Raw genomic sequence first — 22,734 nt, 5'->3', positions numbered from 1 at the left:
GTGATTGGTCTCATGTGGTTGTTTGTAATTAATGGCCAATCACACTCAGCTGGCTCTCTGTCCAAGCCACAAGCCTTTGGTGATTCATTCTTTTCTATTCTTAGTTATTAGCCTTCTGATGAGAATTTTTTCTTCTATTCTTTTTAGTATAGTTTTAATTTAGTTAATTAAATTAATTTAATTTAAATTAAATTAATTTAATTTATATTTTAGTAATATATATCATAAAATAATAAATCAAGGCTTCTGAAACATGGAGTCAGATCTCCGTCTCTTCCCTCATCCTAAGACCCCTGTGAACACTGTCACAGTGGGTGTGAGCACAGCAAAGGGCAATGAATTCCATTTCATGTGCCCTATTTCCCCACATCCACCTCCCTCAGTGCCCACAGGCCCAGGAATGTGGCCTAAATCGTTTGGGAGCCCTGTGCTCACAGCTGGAAAGAGCAGGGAGGGATGCCACTGTGCAAACAAGACTCCCAACGTGCAGGAAGAGAACTGATCCCAGTGTGATTAAGCATCAGGTAGAGATGAACATGTAATTATCCAGTCAAAGCAAGGAGGCTTCATCTCGAGGAGGCTGGCTGCTCTCCAGAGTCACTGCAACTGTGAGCACCCAGCTCCCCCACAGATCTACTGCCTGGCACTCCCCTCCAGCTCCCCCACAGATCTACTGCCAGGCACTCCCCTCCTGCACCACCTGCTGCGGGACACCCCCTTGCACACAGGGAAATGGGGAGCAGGGATGTCACACAGGGAAATGGGGAGCACAGGTGTCACACAGAGAAATGGGGAGCAGAGATGTCACACAGGGAAATGGGGAGCACAGGTGTCACACAGGGAAACGGGGAGCAGAGATGTCACACAGGGAAATGGGGAGCACAGGTGTCACACACACACACAGCAATGGGCAGCACAGGTGTCACACACACAGGGAATTGGGAAGCACAGGTGTCACACAGCAATGGGAAGCACAGGTGTCACACACAGCAATGGGAAGCACAGGTGTCACACACAGCAATGGGAAGCACAGGTGTCACACACACAGCAATGGGCAGCACAGGTGTCACACACACAGCAATGGGAAGCACAGGTGTCACACACAGCAATGGGAAGCACAGGTGTCACACACACACAGCAATGGGCAGCACAGGTGTCACACACACAGCAATGGGAAGCACAGGTGTCACACACACACACACACACACACACACACACAGCAGTGGGAAGCACAGGTGTCACACACAGAGGAATGGCCAGCACAGGTGTCACACAGACAGCAATGGGCAGCACAGGTGTCACACAGACAGCAATGGGAAGCACAGGTGTCACACACACAGCAATGGAAAGCACAGGTGTCACACACACAGCAATGGGCAGCACAGGTGTCACACACAGCAATGGGCAGCACAGGTGTCACACACACAGCAGTGGGAAGCACAGGTGTCACACACACAGCAATGGGCAGCACAGATGTCACACACACAGCAGTGGGAAGCACAGGTGTCACACACACAGCAATGGGCAGCACAGATGACACACAAACACGAAGCACAGGTGTCACACACACAGCAATGGGAAGCACAGGTGTCACACACTCACAGCATTGGAAGCACAGGTGTCACACACACACAGCAATGGGCAGCACAGGTGTCACACACAGGGAATTGGGAAGCACAGGTGTCACATAGACAGCAATGGGCAGCACAGGTGTCACATAGACAGCAATGGGCAGCACAGGTGTCACACACACACAGCAATGGGAAGCACAGGTGTCACACACAGCAATGGGAAGCACAGGTGTCACACACAGCAATGGGCAGCACAGATGACACAGAAACACGAAGCACAGGTGTCCAGCATGGGCACACAGCAGCAGAAGCAGTTTCTCAGTTTCTGTGCCTTGTCCCACAGCCTGGGGCAGGACAGGCCCGAGCACACCCTGGAGCATCCCTGCATGCCAAAGTCACAGCCCCAGCTGCCTCCCAGTGACCTCTGCGCCACAGCTGCTGGGGCAAACAGCCCGAGGAGGGGCAGGATCTGCAGCAAGAGCAGCCCCAGCCCTGTACAGATGTGTTCTCTCCATTTCCAGATTAACCTTTCAGAAATGTCAGCCAAACAACCGCTGCCTCCCTCGTACAACCAGAAATTTTTGGGCCTGTGACTAGAGCTTCAATTAACTCCTTCAGTGCTCCTGCTCACCTTCCAGCCCTCTCCCAGGAAATTCCAGCTCCAGGGCCCTTTCTTCTGCTGCTATTTTGATGCCCTGCACGTTGTGACCTCTCTCTCCTGCTGCACCACTTGGGATGGTGGAGTCAGAGGGCACTGCTGGAACAGGAGTGCTTGCAGGTGTGTTCAAAAGGGAGGAGGAGAACATTCCTAACCTGGGCTGCCACTGCAGCAAGAGCAGGGCAGGGTGGGATCAGCCTCCCTCCCATGAGATGTCCATAAACAACAGAGTGTGCTGCACCACACTGCACAGGAATGCTCCTGCTCTCTTCCCAGAGCTCACCTCTCCTGGCATTCCCAGAAAACCCTGCTGCTCCTGCCGTGGGCTGGTCCAGGCACCCAAGAATGACCCAGTGTTCCAGCTGTGGGCACACTGCCCCTCTGGCAGCATGTTCATCCAGAGCTCTCCTGTTCATTCAGTACGTACAGGGCTCCTGGAAAATCCAGGATGGGCAGGAGGCAGCTGGGAGTAACCAAGAGCAAACAGAGGGAAGGGGGCAGGCAAGGAAGGAGGGGCAGAGGGGATCAGGGGATGCCTGAGCTGGGCTGGCGGTGTGGGAAGGAAGAGGATTAGGGAATCACCTCTGCACCTTGTCACTCTGGAGGAGCAGAAAGAGAGCGGCCAGAGGGAGCCCCTGCCCTCCCCAGGTGCCACCTGCCCTCTGCAGGCGCTGCAGGAAGGGGCTGCAGGCCCTGGGCTGCACAGAATTCACATCTGCACTTACAGGGGGTCTGGACAGCTCTCCTGGGTCATTTGCAGATGGGGTTTCAAGGACCTATTGAAGGTATCCCTGCCCATGGCAGGGATTAGAACCAGATGAGCTTTAAGGTCCCCTCTAACCCAGCCCCTGCTGTGACTCTGATCCCAGCACCTCGGGCCAGCTGAGGCTGTTGGCACAAACAAGGCCCACACTGAGTAAATCACCCCCAGCTGCCCCAAGTGTCCAGCTGGGTGCCTTTGGTGGAGTCTCTTTGTTCCACAGATGATTGTGGGCTGGGTCAGTGGGAGGCACCCTCAGCCTCTGGTTTTGCACTCAGGAGAAACTGAACCCTGGCTCACCTTGCAGTGATGCCTACATGGGAAGGTGGAAACTGGGCAGGCCTTGGAGGGGTGTGGTTGTGACAACAACCCCGAGGGCGAGCTGGAGAGATGGCCAACATTGGGGTGACAAACCCAGTGAGGAATGAAGGCTCAGTAGCATTTCTATACCCAGTGTACACAGGTAAAGACAATTACACACATTATAGAAGCTCAGAATGGATTGGGCTGGAAGGGACCTTAAAGCCCCCTCAGTGCCCCCCCAGCCATGGCAGGGACACCTCCCACTATCCCAGGTGCTCCCAGTGTCCAGCCTGGCCTTGGGCACTGCCAGGGATGCAGGGGCAGCCACAGCTGCTCTGGGCACCCTGTGCCAGGGCCTGCCCACCCTGCCAGGGAACAATTCCCAATTCCCAATATCCCATCCAGCCCTGCCCTCTGGCACTGGGAGCCATTCCCTGTGTCCTGGCATTCCAGTTCTTGATGAAAAATCCCTCCCTGGCTTCCTTGCAGCCCCTTCAGACCCTGGCAGGTGCTGTGAGGTCTCCACACAACCTTCTCTGATCAATCCCAGCTCCCAGCCCGGCTCCCACGGGAGGGGTTCCAGCCCAGAGCTGCTCCCAGAGCTCCCTGTCCCATATGTGGGGGCGCCAGGGCTGGATGCAGAGTCCCAGGTGGGGTTTCACATGGATACAGACACATGCACACATTGTCCACGGATCTGGTGGCAGCTGAAGCTCTGCCTAGCAGGGACAGAGCCACCACCTCCCCACACCGTGGATGTTCATCTTTCCCCGGCACAATCCTTCCCTCCTCCTTTCCTCGCTGAGCAAATGAGTTCACTTAATAAAAATCCATCTTTCTGCTGCCCAGATGGGCCGGCTGCAGATGGGATCTGCCCGTGCAGGAACCAGGGAAGGGGCCGGGGGGCTCAGCAGGGTGGGGATCCAGCTACAGCGAAACGCTCGGGCTCTGTGGGTAAACTGAGGCGAGCCGCTGTCCTTGCTGCCCGCGGGAGAGGGATCCCCAAGGGCAGGGACGGCGAGAGGGCTCAGCCACAGGGAGGAGTTCTCAAAGGGCTCTCTGACATCCTTCCCTCGGGAGAGCAGCGGCTCCGCTCCCGCCGCAGCCGAATCTGGTGAGGAAGAGGAGGCAGCGCACGTTCGGATGTCTCTCACCGCCTCCCCGTGCGCAGATCCAGAGCAGGGGCAAACACCCGCCGAGGTCTCCGCTGCCTCCCGAGGGGCTCCGAGCCGCGGTGCCCGGGCGGTGCGGGCGCGGCTGCGGCGGGAGCCGGGGAGGAGGAGGAGGAGGAGGAGGAGGAGGAGGAGGAGGAGGAGGGAGCGGGCCCGGTGCCCGCCGAGCCCGGCCGTCCCTCTCCGCCGCTTCCTTTAGGTGGCACCGCTTCTCCAGGAATGAGCGCCCGGCCCCGCGCAGCCCTGCCCGGGCCGCGGCCGCACCGCGGGGGCTCCGCCGCGCTCCGCACCGTCGGAGCGGCCCCTCCTCCCCTCGCCAGCCCGTGCCCGGCTCCCCCGTCCTCCCGCTCACTCCTCCAGCCAGTAAATCCGATCTAGGCTGATTCCTCTCACGTCAAACCACATGATCCCATAAAACATTCATCGCCTCTCCATCCCCGCTCGCTCGCCGCTCGCTCCCGGGATCCAGCGCAGCCGGCCCCGCTCCCCGCCGGGATCCGCCGCAGCCCCGGCCCCGTGCGTGCGGCGGGCGGGCGGGCGGAGCGAGCAGGAGGCAGCGAGGCAGGCGAGGCGAGGCGAGGCAGGGAGGGGGAGCCTCGCCTGGATGCTGACTCCAGCTCGGGGGCTGCTCATTCCCCCGATGAGCGAGGGCACCGGGAGCGCCCCCCCCCTCCCCGTGCGCCGCCGCTCCCCGCTCGGGCTGAAGTTTGGCTCCGGGATCTGCCCCGCTTTCCCAAGGATTGTACCGCTGCCGCTCCACTTTGCGCCTCCAGACGTGCCTTCCCCGACCCCTAAGATGAAGAGGGCGATAGCTGAAGGTACGTGCGCCCCGGTGTCCCTCCGCCGCCGCGGCTCCCCCGGGCAGGGCACGGCGGCCGCGGCCCCAACTCCGCCCGGCGCCGGGAACTTCCCTCGCCGCAACTTTTTTCCCCCGTGGGGTCCTCGGGAGCGGCCAAGGTGCCACGAGGAGAAGAGGGGCCGGGAGAGGCGGCGGGGAGGGCGCGGGGGGAGCGGGAGCGCCGCGGCTGCGGGAGCGGAGCGGAGGCGAGGCCAGAGGGGGAGCGAGCCCCGGGCACGGCTCGGCTCCAGCCGCGAGCACGGCATTGGCAGGGAACGAGGACAGAGGGATGGTGGAAAGGGAGCAGCGGGCTAAGCCCCCTCCAGCCGCCGCCCAGCCTGCCTTGGCTCAGATCGGCCTTGGGGTGACCGGGGGAAGTTAGTGCCTCCGGGGGAAGCGCGTCCGCACCCCGCATCCCGCACCCCGCATCCCGCGGCGGAGGGGCCGGGACGGGCGGCAGAGGGGATGGGGCAGCCCGGCTTGCCCCGCTCGCAGCCCCGACCCCGCTGCCCGAGCCCGTCCCGCTCCTGGAGCCGCCGCACGGGGAAGTTCCCGGAGGCTCCGGGGGCTCCGCAGGGTTCCGGGGTGCGGCGGGGGCTCCCCGCAGAGCTCAGGGTCCCGCCGGCCGCTTTGTGCTCGGAGCCAGAGGCTGGGAAGGGCTGGGGGTGCGGGGCTGGACCCCCTTTCCTTTCGCCAGGAGACAGGGACGGAGCTCGCAGCCTGGCACGGCCGGACTGTGCCCGCACCTTTCCCGTGCTCTTCGGCGATAACCTTCGCTTCCCGGCCCCGGGTGCGGGCTGGGGCCGGGCAGGGCTGGCACAGGGGCCGGGGCTGCGGCGGCTCCCGGAGCTCCCCGGTGCCGCCGTGCTGTGGCCGCTTGCGCGGGACCGGGGGCACCGGGAGGCGGCCCCAGTTTGGAGGGGCACGGTGCCCGCTGGAGCAGCAGCGTGTGCCGCCCAGGTGTGCTCGCCGGGAGCCAGCCCAGGTTTGCAGTTTGGAACGGGAGGGATCGGCCCGTGGTGGAGCTCCCGGGCTGGCCGGGGGAGGTTCGGGCGTGCGGAGCCTCTGCCCGCTCTGACTCTGCTCCGTGCCGTGCCCGGCTCGCTTCCCGTGCCCGTCAGCGACACAGATACCATTCCCTTTCCCTTTCTATTTTGGAGGGCACTCTGGCTGATTTATTTGTGACGATCAAAGGACACATCCGAGCTGTGATCCATCCCGCACGCTGCCTCCTCGAGAGGCTTTGTGTCGATGTGAAACGCGAAATGGCCAATTTATTGCTGTTTGGGAAGCACCTCGGGAGCGGGCTCGGCTCTGGCAGCCTGTCCCCGGCCCGCGGGGCATGCTGAGAGCGGAGCCTCCATTTGCCCGGGCTGCCGTGGGTGTGAGCCCGGGGCTCGGTGCCCTGCTCGGCCGATGCGGGCTGTGCCCGGTGCTCGGTGCCCTGCTCGGCCGGTGCCAGGCTGTGCCCGGGGCTCGGTGCCCGCTCGGCCGGTGCCAGGCTGTGCCCGGTGCTCGGTGCCCTGCTCTGCCGGTGCGGGCTGTGCCCATGGCTCGGTGCCCGCTCGGCCGGTGCGGGCTGTGCCCGGGGGTCGGTGCCTGCTCGGCCAATGCCAGGCTGTGCCCGGGGCTCGGTGCCTGCTCTGCCGGTGCCAGGCCGTGCCCGGGGCTCGGTGCCCGCTGTGCCCGTGCCAGGCCGTGCCCGGGGCTCTCTGTCAGAGCCGGGCAGGGCTGGGTGTGCCCGCTCCCCTCGCTCCATCCCCGCTGCTGCAGCGCTGCTCTCCCCACGCACCCACACTCGCGGCTGCCGCCAGCGCCGTGTGGAACAACAGAGGGGATAATGAAATATAAAAACTGTGTTACAACGGCTTTATTTATAGAACAAGGCTTGGAGGAGTTCGGGGTTGAATTATTTGCTTTTTTGCTGCAGTTTATGAATTGCTCCTGTGAGAGGCTGCCTTGCTGGCAGGTTTGGCTGGAAAGTCCTCGCGAACCTGGGGGATTCTGTTTAGCTGAGTGTCCATCCTGCTGGATCTGGACTACATTTCCCACTGTGGGCTGCCAGGATGCTTCAAGTGCCTTGTAAGCCAGAAATAGCCACCAGGGGCAGTTGGACAGGCAGAGCTTTCCCTGTTCTCAGCACTTGCTGCCTTATTAACACGATTCATTTTTACTGAAAAGGGGCTTTCTATGCTTATTCTTTTTTTTTTTTTTTAACCCGAATACAAACCCTGTAATATGAGAACCTACATCAACATCACCGATGGGAGAGCAGCTCCTTTTTTTTCCTCTTGAGAGAAGACACCATTCATTGCATTATTCTGTATTTCCTGTCTTTATAATGTAAATTTTTTATCACGGGCCCGCTGCATTTTCTGGGCTTTGTCCCCCCTTAGGCAGCCGAGGGCAGAGAGCTCAGATGTGTATCCATGGGGCCATCAAGGGCTGTGTGTGGAGAGGTTTTCTAGGGAGGAATGTGCTTCAAGAGGAATTTTAGGGCAGGAAGGTGGAGGTGCTGTTGCACCACTTGGTGCCTGGGCATTGAACCGGTGCAGACATCACTGTTCCCTGCTGGATCTGGGATGTTTTCCCAGACAAAGCTGGGCCAGAGGAGGAGTTAATGAGAAGCGGTGAGAAGTGTGGAGGGCTGTGGTCAGCACGTGAATTCCCTCAATGCTCAGGAGCTCCAGGCTGGGCTTGGGAAACCTCCCGGGAGCCTGGGGTGTCCATAAAGGAGTGAAAGGAGAGGGAGTGGCCGGTGGGAAGGAGCAAGGGGACATTTGGCACACAGCATCTCTCTCTGCTCTGCCCTGCTCCCTGCCCTGCTCTGCAAGGGCAGGAGAGTGGCTGTGGCTCCATCCGCTCATCTTGTGGAGCTGGAAGCTGGCAAGGGCCACGGGGATGCCCAACTGAGATCCCACATTCCCTGTGCCTGCTGCCACAGGCCCTGGGTAATCTTCTTCTGACCCCAGCAATGACTTGGGCCTCAGCTTTCCAAAGGAACAACCAGAATCCAGCAGCACAGATGGGAATTTTCCACCTTTCATCTCAGAAGCAGTGAGGAGCCTGTGAGCTGGGGGCAGGGCAGGGGAGGATGCTCTGAGGCTGCTGCACACACAGCCTTACTCAGCCCTGCTCAGCCTTGCTCAGTCCTGCTGCCTGAGGGTACTGGGGCTTCCCTTCCCTTCCCTTCCCTTCCCTTCCCTTCCCTTCCCTTCCCTTCCCTTCCCTTCCCTTCCCTTCCCTTCCCTTCCCTTCCCTTCCCTTCCCTTCCCTTCCCTTCCCTTCCCTTCCCTTCCCTTCCCTTCCCTTCCCTTCCCTTCCCTTCCCTTCCCTTCCCTTCCCTTCCCTTCCCTTCCCTTCCCTTCCCTTCCCTTCCCTTCCCTTCCCTTCCCTTCCCTTCCCTTCCCTTCCCTTCCCTTCCCTTCCCTTCCCTTCCCTTCCCTTCCCTTCCCTTCCCCCAGGATTCACCTGCAGGGCCGGGAGGAGCGGCTCCCCCCAGGCTCAGGTGTTTGTTTGTCCTCTCCCCCTTGGATTTGCGATGCTCTCTGCTGCTGTCACCTTCAGTGAGACACATCTCTGAGTGCCAGGCGCCTCTTTGGATGTTCCTCGAGAGGTTTTCTCTTCTTGCAGGAGGCACAGCCCCCGTGGAACAAGGAGCACCCACCCTGCAGCACTGCACAGGGGCTGGCACAGGCAGCAGCTCAGCCTGGGGCCTGCCAGGGCTGGGACTGAATTTCTGGGAGTGTTTGTCCCTCCTGGGACTTTCTGGGAATGCTTGTCCCTCGTGGCCATGTGGGCAGCTCTGTGCTGTGTCCCAGAGCAGCCGGAGCTGTTTGGGATTTGTGATGAGCAGGGTGTCAGGGCTCCTCCATCACAGCGCTGTGGGAGGGAGCAGTGAGGCTGCTGAGACACAAATTCCACCTTCTCCTCCCCCTTCCTGCTGTGGCTGCAACTCCTGGAGGTTTCCAGAGGCTGAGGGAAAAGGGGACAATTGTACTGGAAAGTCTTAATCAGCTGAAAGAGGCTGAGGGTGGATCCTGCTGTGCTTGCGTGGAGGTGTTGGGGGAATTCGCGCAGAGTTTGCTCAAATGTGCAAACTCACCCCAGGCTGAGCTGCATGTGCCTGGCACTGCTGGGACACAGGGAATGGGCTCTGGGGGGGCTGCTCACCCTCTGGGGGGTGTTCAGAGGGGTGTGGAGGCTCAGGGCAGGTGACAAAGCTGCTTCCCTGGGGCTGGGGGCAGCTCTTGGCCAGGCCCTGCCTGTGGGCAGAGCACAGCTGTGGTGGGGGACAGGCAGGGCACAGCTGTGGGGTGGGACAGACAGAGCACATCTGTGGTGTGGCACAGAGCACAGCTGTGGTGTGGCACAGAGAGCACAGCTGTGGTGTGGGACACAGAGCACAGCTGTGGTGTGGCACAGGAGAGGAGAGCACAGCTGTGGTGTGACACAGACAGAGCACATCTGTGGTGTGGCACAGAGAGCACAGCTGTGGTGGGGGACAGACAGAGCAGGGCACAGCTGTGGTGGGGGACAGACAGGGCACAGCTGTGGTGTGACACAGAGCAGGGCACAGCTGTGGTGGGGGACAGACAGGGCACAGCTGTGGTGTGGCACAGGTAGAGCACAGCTGGGGTGTGGGACAGAGCACATCTCATGGTGTGGCACAGGCAGGGCACAGCTGGGGTGTGACACAGAGCACATCTGTGGTGTGGGACAGGAGAGCAGAGCTGTGGTGTGACACAGAGAGCACATCTGTGGTGTGGCACAGACAGAGCACAGCTGTGGTGTGGCACAGACAGAGCACATCTGTGGGGTGGCACAGAGCACAGCTGTGGGGTGACACAGAGCACAGCTGTGGTGTGGCACAGACAGAGCACATCTGTGGGGTGGCACAGAGAGAGCACATCTGTGGGGTGGCACAGCCCCTGCCCTGTCTGCTTTGCTCTGGCAGTTCTCCTGGAAGGCCTCTGCAGTCTGCTCTTGTTTCTCCCTTCCTGGTACTCTTGCCCAGGGCACTGAGCCTTTCTGTGATGTTCTCCCAGCTCTTCCAGCCCTGTCCTCAGAGTGATGCTGAGTTCTGTCCCAGGGGGCCCAGGGGACGCTAAAGTGAGCCCAGAGCTGAGTGTGGAGCTGGGCAGTCCCTGGTCACCCCCTCAGCAGGGCCACAGAGGCAGTGACAGACTGCTGGTCCCCTGAGGGCTGCTGCTGCATCCACAGCAGGTTTGTGTCTCTGGGCTGGCCCACCTTCCTCCCACCCTTCGCTCTGCAGATTTCACAGCGTTTATTGTCCCTCTCCTGGAACCAGGAGATCAGCAGAGCACTTCAGTTTTATTTGGAATCCTCCCTGGTTGTCAAGGAAAGCAGAAACACTCCACAAGCACATGCAAAACATCCAGGAGACTGGAAACAAAGCAACACAAACGCTCCAGTGCTGGGGTTTTAGTTCAGTTTCTGGAGAGCTCAGCAGTTTGAGGCATCACCCTGATGGCTCTCAAGGAGCAGAGCTGGCTCCTGTCTGCAGGGCTCAGGCAAGCCAGGCTCACAATGTCTGCTTTCATGAAATCGTGCGATATTTTGGATGTTATAATCTGGATACACCTGGAGGGATCTAAAGGACCTCTTGCTCAAAGCCCAGCTGGTTTCACAGCCAGATCTGGCTGCTCAGGGGCTTGGATGTCTTCCCAAGGATGGAGATGCCCTGTCCCCCTCCACAGCCTGTCTGCAGCCCAAGCCCTTTCTCACCTGGCCTGGGTCACACCACGGGTGCTCCCTGTCCCTTTGGTGGCCTGGGGGTGCCTGGCTCTGTCCCTGGCTCTGTCCCTGGCTGGGGCAGGAGTGATGGGGAGCTTCGTCCTAGGTCCCTGTGAGGTCAGAGCAGGGGCTGCAGAGGTGCCAAAGAGGGGTAAAAGCAGGCGTGACAGCCAGGTGCCATGGCAGGGACACTCAGGGTGGCAGCAGGGACACTCAGGGTGGCAGTGAGACACTCAGAGTGGCAGCAGGGACACAGAGTGGCAGCAGGGACACTCAGAATGGCAGTGGGACACTCAGGGGGCCAGCAGGGACACTCAGGGTGGCAGTGGGATACTCAGGGTGACAATGGGACACTCAGGGTGGCAGCAGGGACACTCAGGGTGACAATGGGACACTCAGAACAGCAGCAGGGACACTCAGGGTGGCAGTGGGACACTCAGGGTGACAATGGGACACTCAGAGTGACAATGGGAAACTGAGAACAGCAGCAGGGACACTCAGAATGGCAGCAGGGACACTCAGGATGGCAGCAGGACACTCAGGGTGGCAGCAGGGACACTCAGGGTGGCAGTGGGACACTCAGGGTGGCAGTGGGACACTCAGGGTGACAATGGGACACTCAGGGTGGCAGTGGGACACCCAGGGTGACAATGGGACACTCAGTACAGCAGCAGGGACACTCAGGGTGACAATGGGACACTCAGGGTGGCAGTGGGACACCCAGGGTGGCAGTGGGACACCCAGGGTGGCAGCAGACCCTTGCAGACACTGTCCTGTGCCCGTGTTTGCTGTGTGGCTGCTCCTGGAGGAGCCCCTGGCCTGGTTGCAGCCCGCCAGGCTGCAGTCCCTCATCAATGGTAATTACACACAGCTGCCCTGGGGCTCTGCAGCCCTCAGATGCCCCCTGTGCTGACTCCCTGCAGGGACAGGGACCTCTCTGGGGACACACAGAGCTGGCCAGACCCCAGGGCCCTGCAGGTGCTGGGGGAGGCTCCAGAGCAGGGCCATTGCACCCCAGCTCAGCTCTGTGGGGATTGCTCTGTCCAGGCTTTGGAAAGCCCCAGTGATGGAGCCCTGCTGGCCTTTCCCAGTACTGGAGCTGATGGAAAATCTCTCCTGATGTCTGACCTGAAGCTCCCAGGCTGCAGCTCGTGGCTGTGGCTCCTTGCTGTGTCACCTGGCACACCAAGGTGTGCTTTGCTCTGCCATCCTTTCAGCTGCCCTGGAAATCTCCCTTCACCTTCTCTCTGCCCAGCCCAACCATCATAATTCCCTCTGCCTGACCCTGCAGGACATACTGGGACCTATATTGGGAATGGGGAATTGTTCCCTGGCAGGGTGGGCAGGCCCTGGCACAGCTGGGGCTGCCCCTGGATCCCTGGCAGTGCCCAAGCTGGGTTGGATATTGGGGCTTGGAGCAGCCTGGCACAAGGGATGGACATCAGCTCCTTCTTCCTTCCAGGAGCTGCATACTGACAGCTTCCCAATCCTTTTGGTGCTTGTTGGCTGGAGCTGACTCCCAGGAACCTCCTTGTCCAGCATTCCTGTCCTTGAGCCGTGCTCTGAGAGCCTTTAATGTCAGCTGTGCCCCCATCCCACTGCAGCTGCAATTCCACAGGGGAGCAGAGGGAGGCTCAGGGCCTGGATGGGAGTGAGTTTCCATCCCAGCTTTTCTCCTGCCTGGATGGAGTTTCCATCCCATCCCAGCTTTTCTCCTGCCTGGATGGAGTTTCCATCCCATCCCAGCTTTTCTCCTGCCTGGATGGAGTTTCCATCCCATCCCAGCCCAGCTTTTCTCCTGCCTGGATGGAGCTTCCATCCCATCCCAGCTTTTCTCTGCCTGGATGGAGTTTCCATCCCAGCCCAGCTTTTCTCCTGCCTGGATGGAGCTCCCATCCCATCCCATCCCATCCCATCCCATCCCATCCCATCCCATCCCATCCCATCCCATCCCATCCCATCCCATCCCATCCCATCCCAGCTTTTCTCTGCCTGGATGGAGCTTCCATCCCATCCCAGCTTTTCTCCTGCCTGGATGGAGCTTCCATCCCATCCCATCCCATCCCATCCCAGCTTTTCTCTGCCTGGATGGAGTTTCCATCCCATCCCAGCTTTTCTCCTGCCTGGATGGAGTTTCCATCCCAGCCCAGCTTTTCTCCTGCCTGGATGGAGTTTCCAGCCCATCCCATCCCAGCCCAGCTTTTCTCTGCCTGGATGGAGTTTCCAGCCCAGCCCAGCTTTTCTCCTGCCTGGATGGAGTTTCCATCCCAGCCCAGTTTTCTCCTGTCAGGATGGAGCTTCCATCCCATCCCAGCTTTTCTCCTGCCTGAATGGAGTTTCCATCCCAGCCTAGCTTTTCTCCTACCTGGATGGAGTTTCCATCCCATCCCAGCTTTTCTCTGCCTGGATGGAGTTTCCATCCCATCCCATCCCATCCCATCCCATCCCATCCCATCCCATCCCATCCCATCCCATCCCATCCCAGCTTTTCTCTGCCTGGATGGAGTTTCCATCCCAGCCCAGCTTTTCTCCTACCTGGATGGAGTTTCCATCCCATCCCATCCCATCCCATCCCATCCCATCCCATCCCATCCCATCCCATCCCATCCCATCCCATCCCATCCCATCCCATCCCATCCCATCCCATCCCATCCCATCCCATCCCATCCCATCCCATCCCATCCCATCCCATCCCATCCCAGCTTTTCTCCTGCCTGGATGGAGTTTCCATCCCAGCCCAGCCCATCTTTTCCCGGTCCCGCTGGAGCTGGCCCCGTTCCCTCCCTGGCTCTGGGAGCCCTGGTGCCTCTCCAGCGCTCCGTGCTTTGTTTTCTCTCTCCGTGCTGCACCTTCTGCTGGAAACAAAGGGATGTTTGCATTCCAGCGCGACGCTTCCCTTTCCTCCCTGAGTGCAGGGCATAATTACAGTGCCTCGCACTAATTGATCCCTTATTAGTGCTAATTGTGATTTACGTGGTGCTTTAGGAAGGGGCATTTCTGTGGCAGGAGTGATGCTCTAATGTCACACTTGTGATGTGTCACCTCATCTCCCGTGAGCTGCTCGTGGGGGAAGCGGGTTCACTTTTATTTTTTTTGTTAAAAACCAATCTTTTGCAAGAACCATCTGGCTGCTAAATTCTCCTCCCGGAGCTGTGCGGTTTGCAGGGAGTTCATTTGCGTCTTTAGCTACTAAAGAGGAAGTAAAAGTGACTGATTAGTCTGAGACTGGGACCATTCCCATCAAAGTGACAGATTTTGCGAGCTGGATTTGGGGAAGTGTTTAAAACTGGTGTGTTTTCATTAAATTTTGAAGGCTGTGGGCAGAAGTGTGCTCTGGGCGCTGCAGCTCAGGCTCAGCCCTGCACCCTGGGTTCTCCTGTCACTGTGAATTGTGGGGCTGCTCAAATTTCCCTCTGCTTGTTTGATGACTTTAAATATTGATTTTAATTGTGCCTCTTCCTTAAGGCTGTGAGTGATGGTGGGAGCCAGGGACAATGATCCCTGAGCACAACACAGCCACGTGCTCTGGGAGAGGGGAGCTCAGCCTGGCTCTCAGCACAGGGGAGACAGAAAGGAAAATCCTGTGGAGCCCCCAAATTCAGCTTTCCCTGCTCGCACGGGGGTTTGCAGGGATGTGCCAGGAGCTGCTGGCCAGGCTGGGCTCTCAGGAGCCCTTTGGGGGTGCTGGGGTAAGGCTGGCAGGGCTCCACGCTCTCCTCTGTGCAGAGGGGTTGTTGGAAAGCCTCAGAGCAAATCCAGAGTTCGGGAATGTGGGATTTACCTGTGCAGAGACAAATGGGCAGTGGGAGCCAGCAGGACCTGTGGGACTTGCACTGCAAGGATCTGGAGGGACAGGACAGAGAGGTGGATTCAAACTGAGAGAGGGTGGGTGTAGAGTGGATATCAGGGGAGATCCTTCCCTGCTCAGGGTGCCCAGAGCAGCTGGGGCTGCCCCTGGATCCCTGGCAGTGCCCAAGGCCAGGCTGGACACTGGGGCTGGAGCACCTGGGACAGTGGGAGCTGTCCCTGCCATGGCAGGGGTGGCACTGGGTGGGCTGTGATGTCCCTTTCCACCCAGCCATCCTGGGATTGCACATCCCCGGGGCACTGGCATGTTTTCAGAGCAGTGGGAGCTGTGCTGCCCTTCTCCCCGTGCCCAGGCTCCTTCCCAAGCACAGATCCTGATGGATCTGGCCCTGATCAATGCTCTGTGGCCGTGCAAACACGGTTAGCATTGGCTTTACACTAGAGGGCTGTCTGTCCCTTTCCCTTTGAGAGCAGCCCTTGTGCCGGGATCCCAGTTTGATCCCGGGGTGGGGAGGCTGCAGGCTGGGGTGTGGGCTCAGCTCTTCTCTCTGTGCTGCTCTGCCCGGGCCCTCTGGAGCTGTTTCTGGTCAAGTGGAGATCTCTGGCTCTGCCCCTGTCCAGAAGCAGCAGTTTCCACACAGGATTCCTTCCCCTCCTGTTCTTCCAGGCCCCTTTTGCTGCCAGCAGTGGGGCACTCTGTAGTACAGGGGTGCTCTGGGTTCCCAGGAGTGTGGTGGCATCTCCTGCCTCTGCCCTGGTGAGGATCTGCAGCCCTGAACATCTGCACACCCAGCCTGGGGTCACAGACAGGAGCTGCTCTGGAAATGGCTCTGGGGGCTGGAGGAGCCTTCAGTGTCCCAGGGCTGAAAGAGATTTGGTGTGGGAATCTACAAAATTAGAGAGTTTTGGGAAAGTTGCAAAACGCAGGCTCAGAGACAGCAGAACTGTGACTGGAGCTAAGCGGCAGCCGTGAGATTGATCAGCAGAAAAATTCTTTAAACTGTAGAAAAGCAAGGACAAATAGAACAATGATCTGTGTATTAATGCTGGTCTAGAATAACTCCCTAAGCTACAGAAAAGTTTATCTAGCAAGATATTAAGAAGGTTGAAGCTTAATAATGGAGCTCTGTGCATTGTGTTTAAGGCTCACAAGCAGGTGTTGTATTTGAAATAAGCAAGCGTTGTTTAACCAAAGGTGCTTATAGTGGTTGGATAGAACGACTGTCAATACTGTCAATGCTTTTGCTTTGTGTGATTGGTCAAGAAACTTATAAAGTGAGTTGTAATATTGAGTTCTGTGTCTGCTGCCTGGGATGTGAGCTGGTGGCACCTTCCCATTGTCATCACCATGGAATGAGAATGATGCTGGAGAATAAAACAGCTCAAGGCACGTTCCCAGCAGTCCTGTCCCATTTATGATTTGTAAATAGCCCCCTACCAGTGTCATTTGGCAGCTTCTGTGTCGTTATAGGACACAAAATAAAATTATGTGGACACAACATTCTCCAAGGTAGAAAAGAGAGCGTTTAATTTCTGACTTTAACATTTATAGATTTCCAAAAGTGACAGTGGATCGGAGGGTGACAGTGCCACCTCTCCAGTGACACTGGACAGACCAACAGTCCATCAACTTTCTCCTCCTCCATAAAGGAATGCAAAACAATGAGTTATTTACAGAAAGTGTGTGAGAAAGTTTGTTACAAGAATATAAACATCAGAAGGCTTAGAAAATCTTAAAAAACCAGGGTGACACTCAAGTGCAGAGGGTGGTTCTCTGGCACAAGTTGGTTGAGGAGCTCTGGGCACTTCTCTCCCTCTCTCAGTTTGTCCCTGATGTGTCCTGAGGGGTGAATGATGGTGGTGCTGAGGTCTGAGGGGTGGCACTGACCCCAGGGGTGGTGGTGGGACACTGCTGGCTGTGGGGACCAGGGGTTGGACTGCTCTGCATCCACCACCCATGGCTGGGGCAGCAGCAGTGGCAGCACAGCAGCAGTGGCAGCACAGCAGCAGTGTCCCTGCAGGCCCCCGGGCTCAGGACAGGATGTCCTCAGGGTCCCTTTGGTGCTCAGGGTCACTGCTGCAGGCAGCATCCCCTGCTGTCCCTGCCCTGCACCCAGGGCACAGCTGGGAGCTGTGGGCAGGCAGGTGGGCAGAGCCCTGCCAGCTGGGCAGCTCAGAACCACAGAAACATGGAATGGGCTGGGTTGGGAGGGACCCTGAGCCCACCCAGTGTCACCCTGCCATGGCAGGGACACCTCCCACTGTCCCAGGTTGCTCCCAGCCCCAGTGTCCAGCCTGGCCTTGGGCACTGCCAGGGATGCAGGGGCAGCTGCCCAGGCTGGGCTCATGGGCTGCACCTCTCAGCCCACCCTGCTCCCCCCACTGGGCAGAGCTGCTGCATCCCCCCTTGGCTGGCTCCATTTCAGGCCACAAAATGGATTTTATTTGGAATGGAAAATGCTGGGGGGGGGAAGCAAAGAGATTGTGCCCCTCAGCCTCCCTGGGCATGGCAGGGGGATCTGGCTCAGCCCTGCAGAGTTGGTGTTCCAGGCTTGATGTACCAGGTTTGGTGTTCCAGGGTTGATATTCCAGGTTTGATGTTCCAGGTTTGAACCTTGATTTTTGACATCAGGGGTGAAGCGAGAGGAGAAGGAGAAGGAGAAGGAGAAGGAGAAGGAGAAGGAGAAGGAGAAGGAGAAGGAGAAGGAGAAGGAGAAGGAGAAGGAGAAGGAGAAGGAGCCTGGCTGAAAGGTGCAGCTTCATCTTCAGGTGACCTCCAAGGTCACACCCTTGGCTTTGATGCCACCCACAAGCCCAAGGAGCAATTTCTCCCAAGCTTTTAGCAAGACCCAGATTCTACCATGACACAAACTTTGCTGATGAGGCACTGGGGGCAATGTGGGGTCTGGAGATCAGGCAGTGCTTGTTTAAACATCATTCCCACTATTCCTGTTTTCCTGAGCCTGTGTCTCTGCTGGGTGCAGAGAGGTCCCAAGGCCCTGGGAAGGGGCTCTGGGAGGGGCTGGGGGTGCTGCTGGCCCAGGATTGTGTTCAGTCCCTGTCCCCTCCTCTCCCAGCCAGGGAGAGACATTTGTTGCAGTGGCACCATAAATGACCCCGAGCTGCCTTGGGGAGCCTTTCCCTGCCCATGGTGTTTCATGGGAAATGCTTTGCTTTCTCTGTGTTTATTTTTGGCTTTCCTGGAGTTTCTCAAGGCTTACAGGTAATCCTGAGCTTTGGGATGGCCAGCTGGGCTGCAGGGATAGAGTCTGCCTGAGAACACCGGGTTTGCCATTTCCTGGGGAGCCTGGGTGTGCTGGGAGCTTGGAAAAGTTTAACCTGGGGACACCTGGGGCAGGTGCAGAGTGCTTTGCATGGAGACACAGCTGGGCCAGGGGAATGTCCCTGCCCATGGCAGGGGTGGCACTGGATGAGCTTTAAGGTCCCTCCCAAGCCAAACCATTCCAGGAGTCTGTGATCCTGTTTTTATGGTCACGAGGATCCCCCAGCCCAGTCTGTGCCTGCTCCAGCCCTGCCCCTCCCAGCTTCAGGTGCCACCCAAGGGAGCTTCTGGGGGCTGAGCTGTGGTTTCCTGGTTTCATCTGCATTTCTGGGTGTTCTAACCTCCATTTCTGAGTTCTAACCTGCATTTCTGAGTTCTAACCTGCTCCTCTCCTCCTGAAATCAAGGTCTCACTGTGGCCCATGTGAGCCCATGACTCCCTTGCTGTGACATTTGTGTCCAGCCCTGCTCCTGAAGCCCCCCCTGAGGCTGGGGTGGGAGCCCTGCTGTGACAGCCCCCAAAGCTCTGTGGGATGTCTGGGTGTGTTGCACCCCTCTGCAGGTGTGGGATGTGCTGGCCCTGGGGTCACCCCTTGGGACAGGGGCAGGGCCAGCCCTGCTGTCCAGACCATGGTTTAGTGACAGAGGGGCCAGCAGCCCCCCAGCACCTCCCCTGTGTGTGCCAGAGCATGAGGCCCTCCCGATAATCCCTGCCAGCTCATCCCAGCCTGTGTGCCTGCTGAGGAGGGGACACCAGGCTCTGAGTGCCCCTGCTTGGGGTGAATGTCCCCAGGGGTCCCCTGCTGCCCTGTGGCACTGCAGGGACAGCGGAGCAGCTGCTCCAAACCAGGGGCTGCAGCTGAAAAAGCCCTGAGAGCCCTCCCTGCTCAGGGCTGGTGTTTGCTGTGCTCTCAAACCCAGAGAGATCCAGAGTGAAAGGTGAGCCCAGCACTTGGCATGGGCACAGAGAGGATGATATTGGTATCACCAATATTGCAGACAGGACATGTCTGAGCTTGTCTGGCCCTTGCTGCTGAACCAAATCACAGCAACTGTGGTGTTTCACCCCACAGACACTTTTGGCCGGCTGGGTGTGTGGTGTTTCACCCCACAGACACTTTTGGCTGTGGGTGTGTGGTGTTTCACCCCAGAGACACTTTGGGCTGGCTGGGTGTGTGGTGTTTCACCCCACAGACACTTTTGGCTGTGGGTGTGTGGTGTTTCACCCCAGAGACACTTTGGGCTGGCTGGGTGTGTGGTGTTTCACCCCACAGACACTTTTGGCTGGCTGGGTGTGTGGTGTTTCACCCCACAGACACTTTGGGCTGGCTGGGTGTGTGGTGTTTCACCCCATAGACACCTTTGGCTGGCTGAGTGTGTGGTGTTTCACCCCACAGACACTTTGGGCTGGCTGGGTGTGTGGTGTTTCACCCCACAGACACTTTGGGCTGGCTGGGTGTGTGGTGTTTCACCCCACAGACACTTTGGGCTGGCTGGGTGTGTGATGTTTCACCCCACAGACACCTTTGGCTGTGGGTGTGTGGTGTTTCACCCCACAGACACTTTTGGCTGGCTGGGTGTGTGGTGTTTCACCCCACAGACACTTTTGGCTGTGGGTGTGTGGTGTTTCACCCCACAGACACTTTGGGCTGTGGGTGTGTGGTGTTTCACCCCACAGACACTTTGGGCTGCCTGGGTGCTGCACTGGGCCCGTGGGGACAAGTCCAGGCCTGCAGGAGCTCTGGTGGTGCTGGGATGGAGCTTCCCCCCATAACAGGGGCTGCTCCTCAGGTTTCCCTCTGGCAGAGGAGCTTTGAGGCGATGGTGAAGGAAAGGAGCTGGTTCTGATGGAGGGTTTGGATGCAGAGCTTTATTCTGGCCCACAGGCCTCTGAATGCAGCACCAGCTCCAACAGAACTCCCTGAGCCCGTGGTTGCTGCTCCTTTAACCCGGGGAGAGGGGCAGGGAAGGGGCAGGGAGCCACCAAGCAGGGACAGGAGGGGAGGGACAAAGGGACAAAGGACACCTGGATGGCCCAATGTCCTCCAGGGATAGAGGGCATCCTGTGAATCTGCCAATCACTCGAGGCCCTTCTGGAATGCCAGGACTGACAGACAGTGCTGGGAAGGGAAAGGAGAGGTGACTGACACACCTGGGAGGGAATCTTAGGGGAGAGACCCGGGACTCTGAGGTAAACCCTGAGATCACACTGCAGCGGGAAGGGATGGTGGAGCCAGGGCTCTAATGGCACGAGAATTGTCACCGTGCTGGGAGCCAGAACCTGCTGGGTGTGCAGAGAGGACCAGGAGTGAGCAGGGATTGCCAGGGCACCCAGAGCTCCTGGGACAGAACCCCAGCCAGCTGTGGGGCCACCCTGCCAGGGCAGCTGCCCTGGTGCCCTGGGAGGAGCAGGGATGGGCACGGCCCCTGGCCAGGCCAGCACAGCCCCTGGGGACCAGCGTGGAAAAAAAATCACAGAGCAGGGACATGCCAGGTTGGGGGACACTGGGATTGAGTGTGTGACACTGGGGCTGGCTGTGGGACACTGTTCCTCCCCCTGTGAGCTACCCCAGGGGCTCTCCCTGTGCTCTGGGAGCCTCAGGCTGAGCCTCAGTGCTGTCCTTGCTAAGCCAGGACCAGCCCTGCCCTCCTGGATCAGTCACTCGAGTGTGTGACCACCCCAGGCGTGCCATGGGAGCTCTGTGCTCATCTGGGCCATTTGGAGCTCTGCTGGGCAGGTTTCTGTGGCTTTGGGGCCTCCCTGGAGTGCTGCAGCCCCAAGGGCACCATTGGAGCAGGTGTTGTGTTAGGCGATGCAGAGGTGGCTCCATGGCCTCCACAAGGTGCATCCAGGCTGTCCCTGCTTGGGGACAAGGAGGTGGTGGTGGCTCCATGGCCTCCACAAGGTGCATCCAGGCTGTCCCTCCTTGGGGACAAGGAGGTGGTGGTGGCTCCATGGCCTCCACAAGGCGCATCCAGGCTGTCCCTCCCAGGAACAAGGAGGTGCTGCTGGTTTCCTCCTCCCTGCCCTGGGCTGCTCTGCAGAGGCAGGGCCACAGTGCTGTCCCTCACTGCCTGTGGCCCTTTGCTTTGCTCCCTCCCAGCACCAAAGGCCACTGTGGAAAGTCACAGAACCATGGGATCATTAGGGCTGGAAAAGATCTCCAAGATTATCAAATCCAACCTCTGATCAACACCCCTGGCCACCAAACCATATTGTGAAGTGCTAGGTCTGCTCACTTTTTTGAACACCTCCAGGGATGAACACCTCCAGTTGATAAAAAATCTCCAAACCACATTCCAAAGCAGCAAAACACAGGAGAAGCAATCAGATAATTATTGTTTTCATTGACTCCAGCTGTGACTCCAGCCTGTTCCAGGGCCTGACCACCCTTTGAGTGAGGAAATTGTCCCTGATTTCCAGCCTGGAGCTCCCTTGGAGTGCAGCCTGAGGCCGTTTCCCCTCTCCCACCTGCCCAGAGAGGTGCCTGGTGCCCCCTGAGCAGGTCCCTGAGCCCTGCTGGCACAGGCTGGCACAGCTCCTCCTGCCTGCCTGGCTCTCTGGAGCAGCACAGGGAATATGCAAATTTAACCTTTGCATTTTCTGTGCTGTTCTTTTCCTGGGAAATGTCACCGGGGGCACCAAGCTGGGATCGCCTGGCACTGGGGGAAAGAGCAGCAGTGGTGTGTGTCTGGCTCCTGGGGAGGATCCAGCGTGGGGCTGGCATCTCCAGGGAGGGCTCTGGGAGCTGCCCTGCCCTGCCTTGATGGCTGCAGGGATGGGGACTTGGTTTGGGAAGCCAGGAGTCTGCTAAGGAAGGTAGGAGCCTCCCCTGAAATGGAGAATGTAAACCCTCCCCACCCCTCCCAATTGCTAGAAATTTTAAATTAAGGGGCTCTCGGGCAAAAAGATGGGAGCTGGAAATAACAGTTCTTTAATAGGGAAGGGGAAAAAAAAGGATAAAATAAACAATGCAGTACACCAGAACAACAGTGACAGAGTCAGAACCCAACCTGACACCCTGTGGGTCAGGGTGTTGGTGGCAGTGCCATTGGAATTGTGGCTCAGCCCTCCTGCAGTGTCAGGGGTGGTTCTGCTGGAGCAGGGATCCTGTAGAGAAGGATGGATTCTTCCTCTGAAGATCCAGTGGAAGGAGAGGCAGCTGCTGTTCCTCTGGGGAATCCAGTGCAGAAGCCGTGCTGGTGTCTCAGAACCTCTGGATTATATCTGGGTAGGAATGCTTGGCTTCTCCCCCTGGGCTCACATCTCCCAATGGGATGCTGTAGTTCTTATCAGCCAATGGGTGACTGGAGCCAGAGGGAGGTTGTGTCCCTTGTGTCCCCAAGGCTGGGGGAGCTGCCAGCTGTTCCACATCTGCTGCTGCTGCTGGGCGAGGCTTGGGAGGCAGTGCTGTGCTCCAGGGATGAATCCAGAGGCTGCTGCTGTGGCAAGAGGGAGCTTCCTGTTTGCCTGGAGAGAGGAGGACAATCCCAGCTGGCAGAGGCTGATGGCACTGTCCCAGCTCAGCCCAGACTGAGGTGACGGGCTGGGATTATTCCTGGGAAGCACCTGTAGGATAAACAAG

General features: G+C 58.6%; 1 protein-coding gene across 1 annotated transcript in view; it reads left to right on the top strand.

Moving 5' to 3' along the window:
• The first annotated feature begins 4,749 nt into the window (after positions 1–4,749).
• Positions 4,750–22,734, top strand: part of RTN4R (reticulon 4 receptor) — a 98,352-nt gene continuing 80,367 nt past the window's right edge. Inside the window, exon 1 of the mRNA XM_058037158.1 lies at positions 4,750–5,282. Coding sequence (XP_057893141.1) covers positions 5,069–5,282 — 214 coding nt within the window. The 5' untranslated portion in view covers positions 4,750–5,068. The remainder of the gene's footprint in view (positions 5,283–22,734) is intronic.

The sequence above is a fragment of the Melospiza georgiana genome, chromosome 18 (genome assembly GCF_028018845.1).
Source record: "Melospiza georgiana isolate bMelGeo1 chromosome 18, bMelGeo1.pri, whole genome shotgun sequence".
NCBI lineage: Eukaryota > Metazoa > Chordata > Aves > Passeriformes > Passerellidae > Melospiza > Melospiza georgiana.
This window is presented reverse-complemented; position numbering and strand designations above follow the sequence as displayed.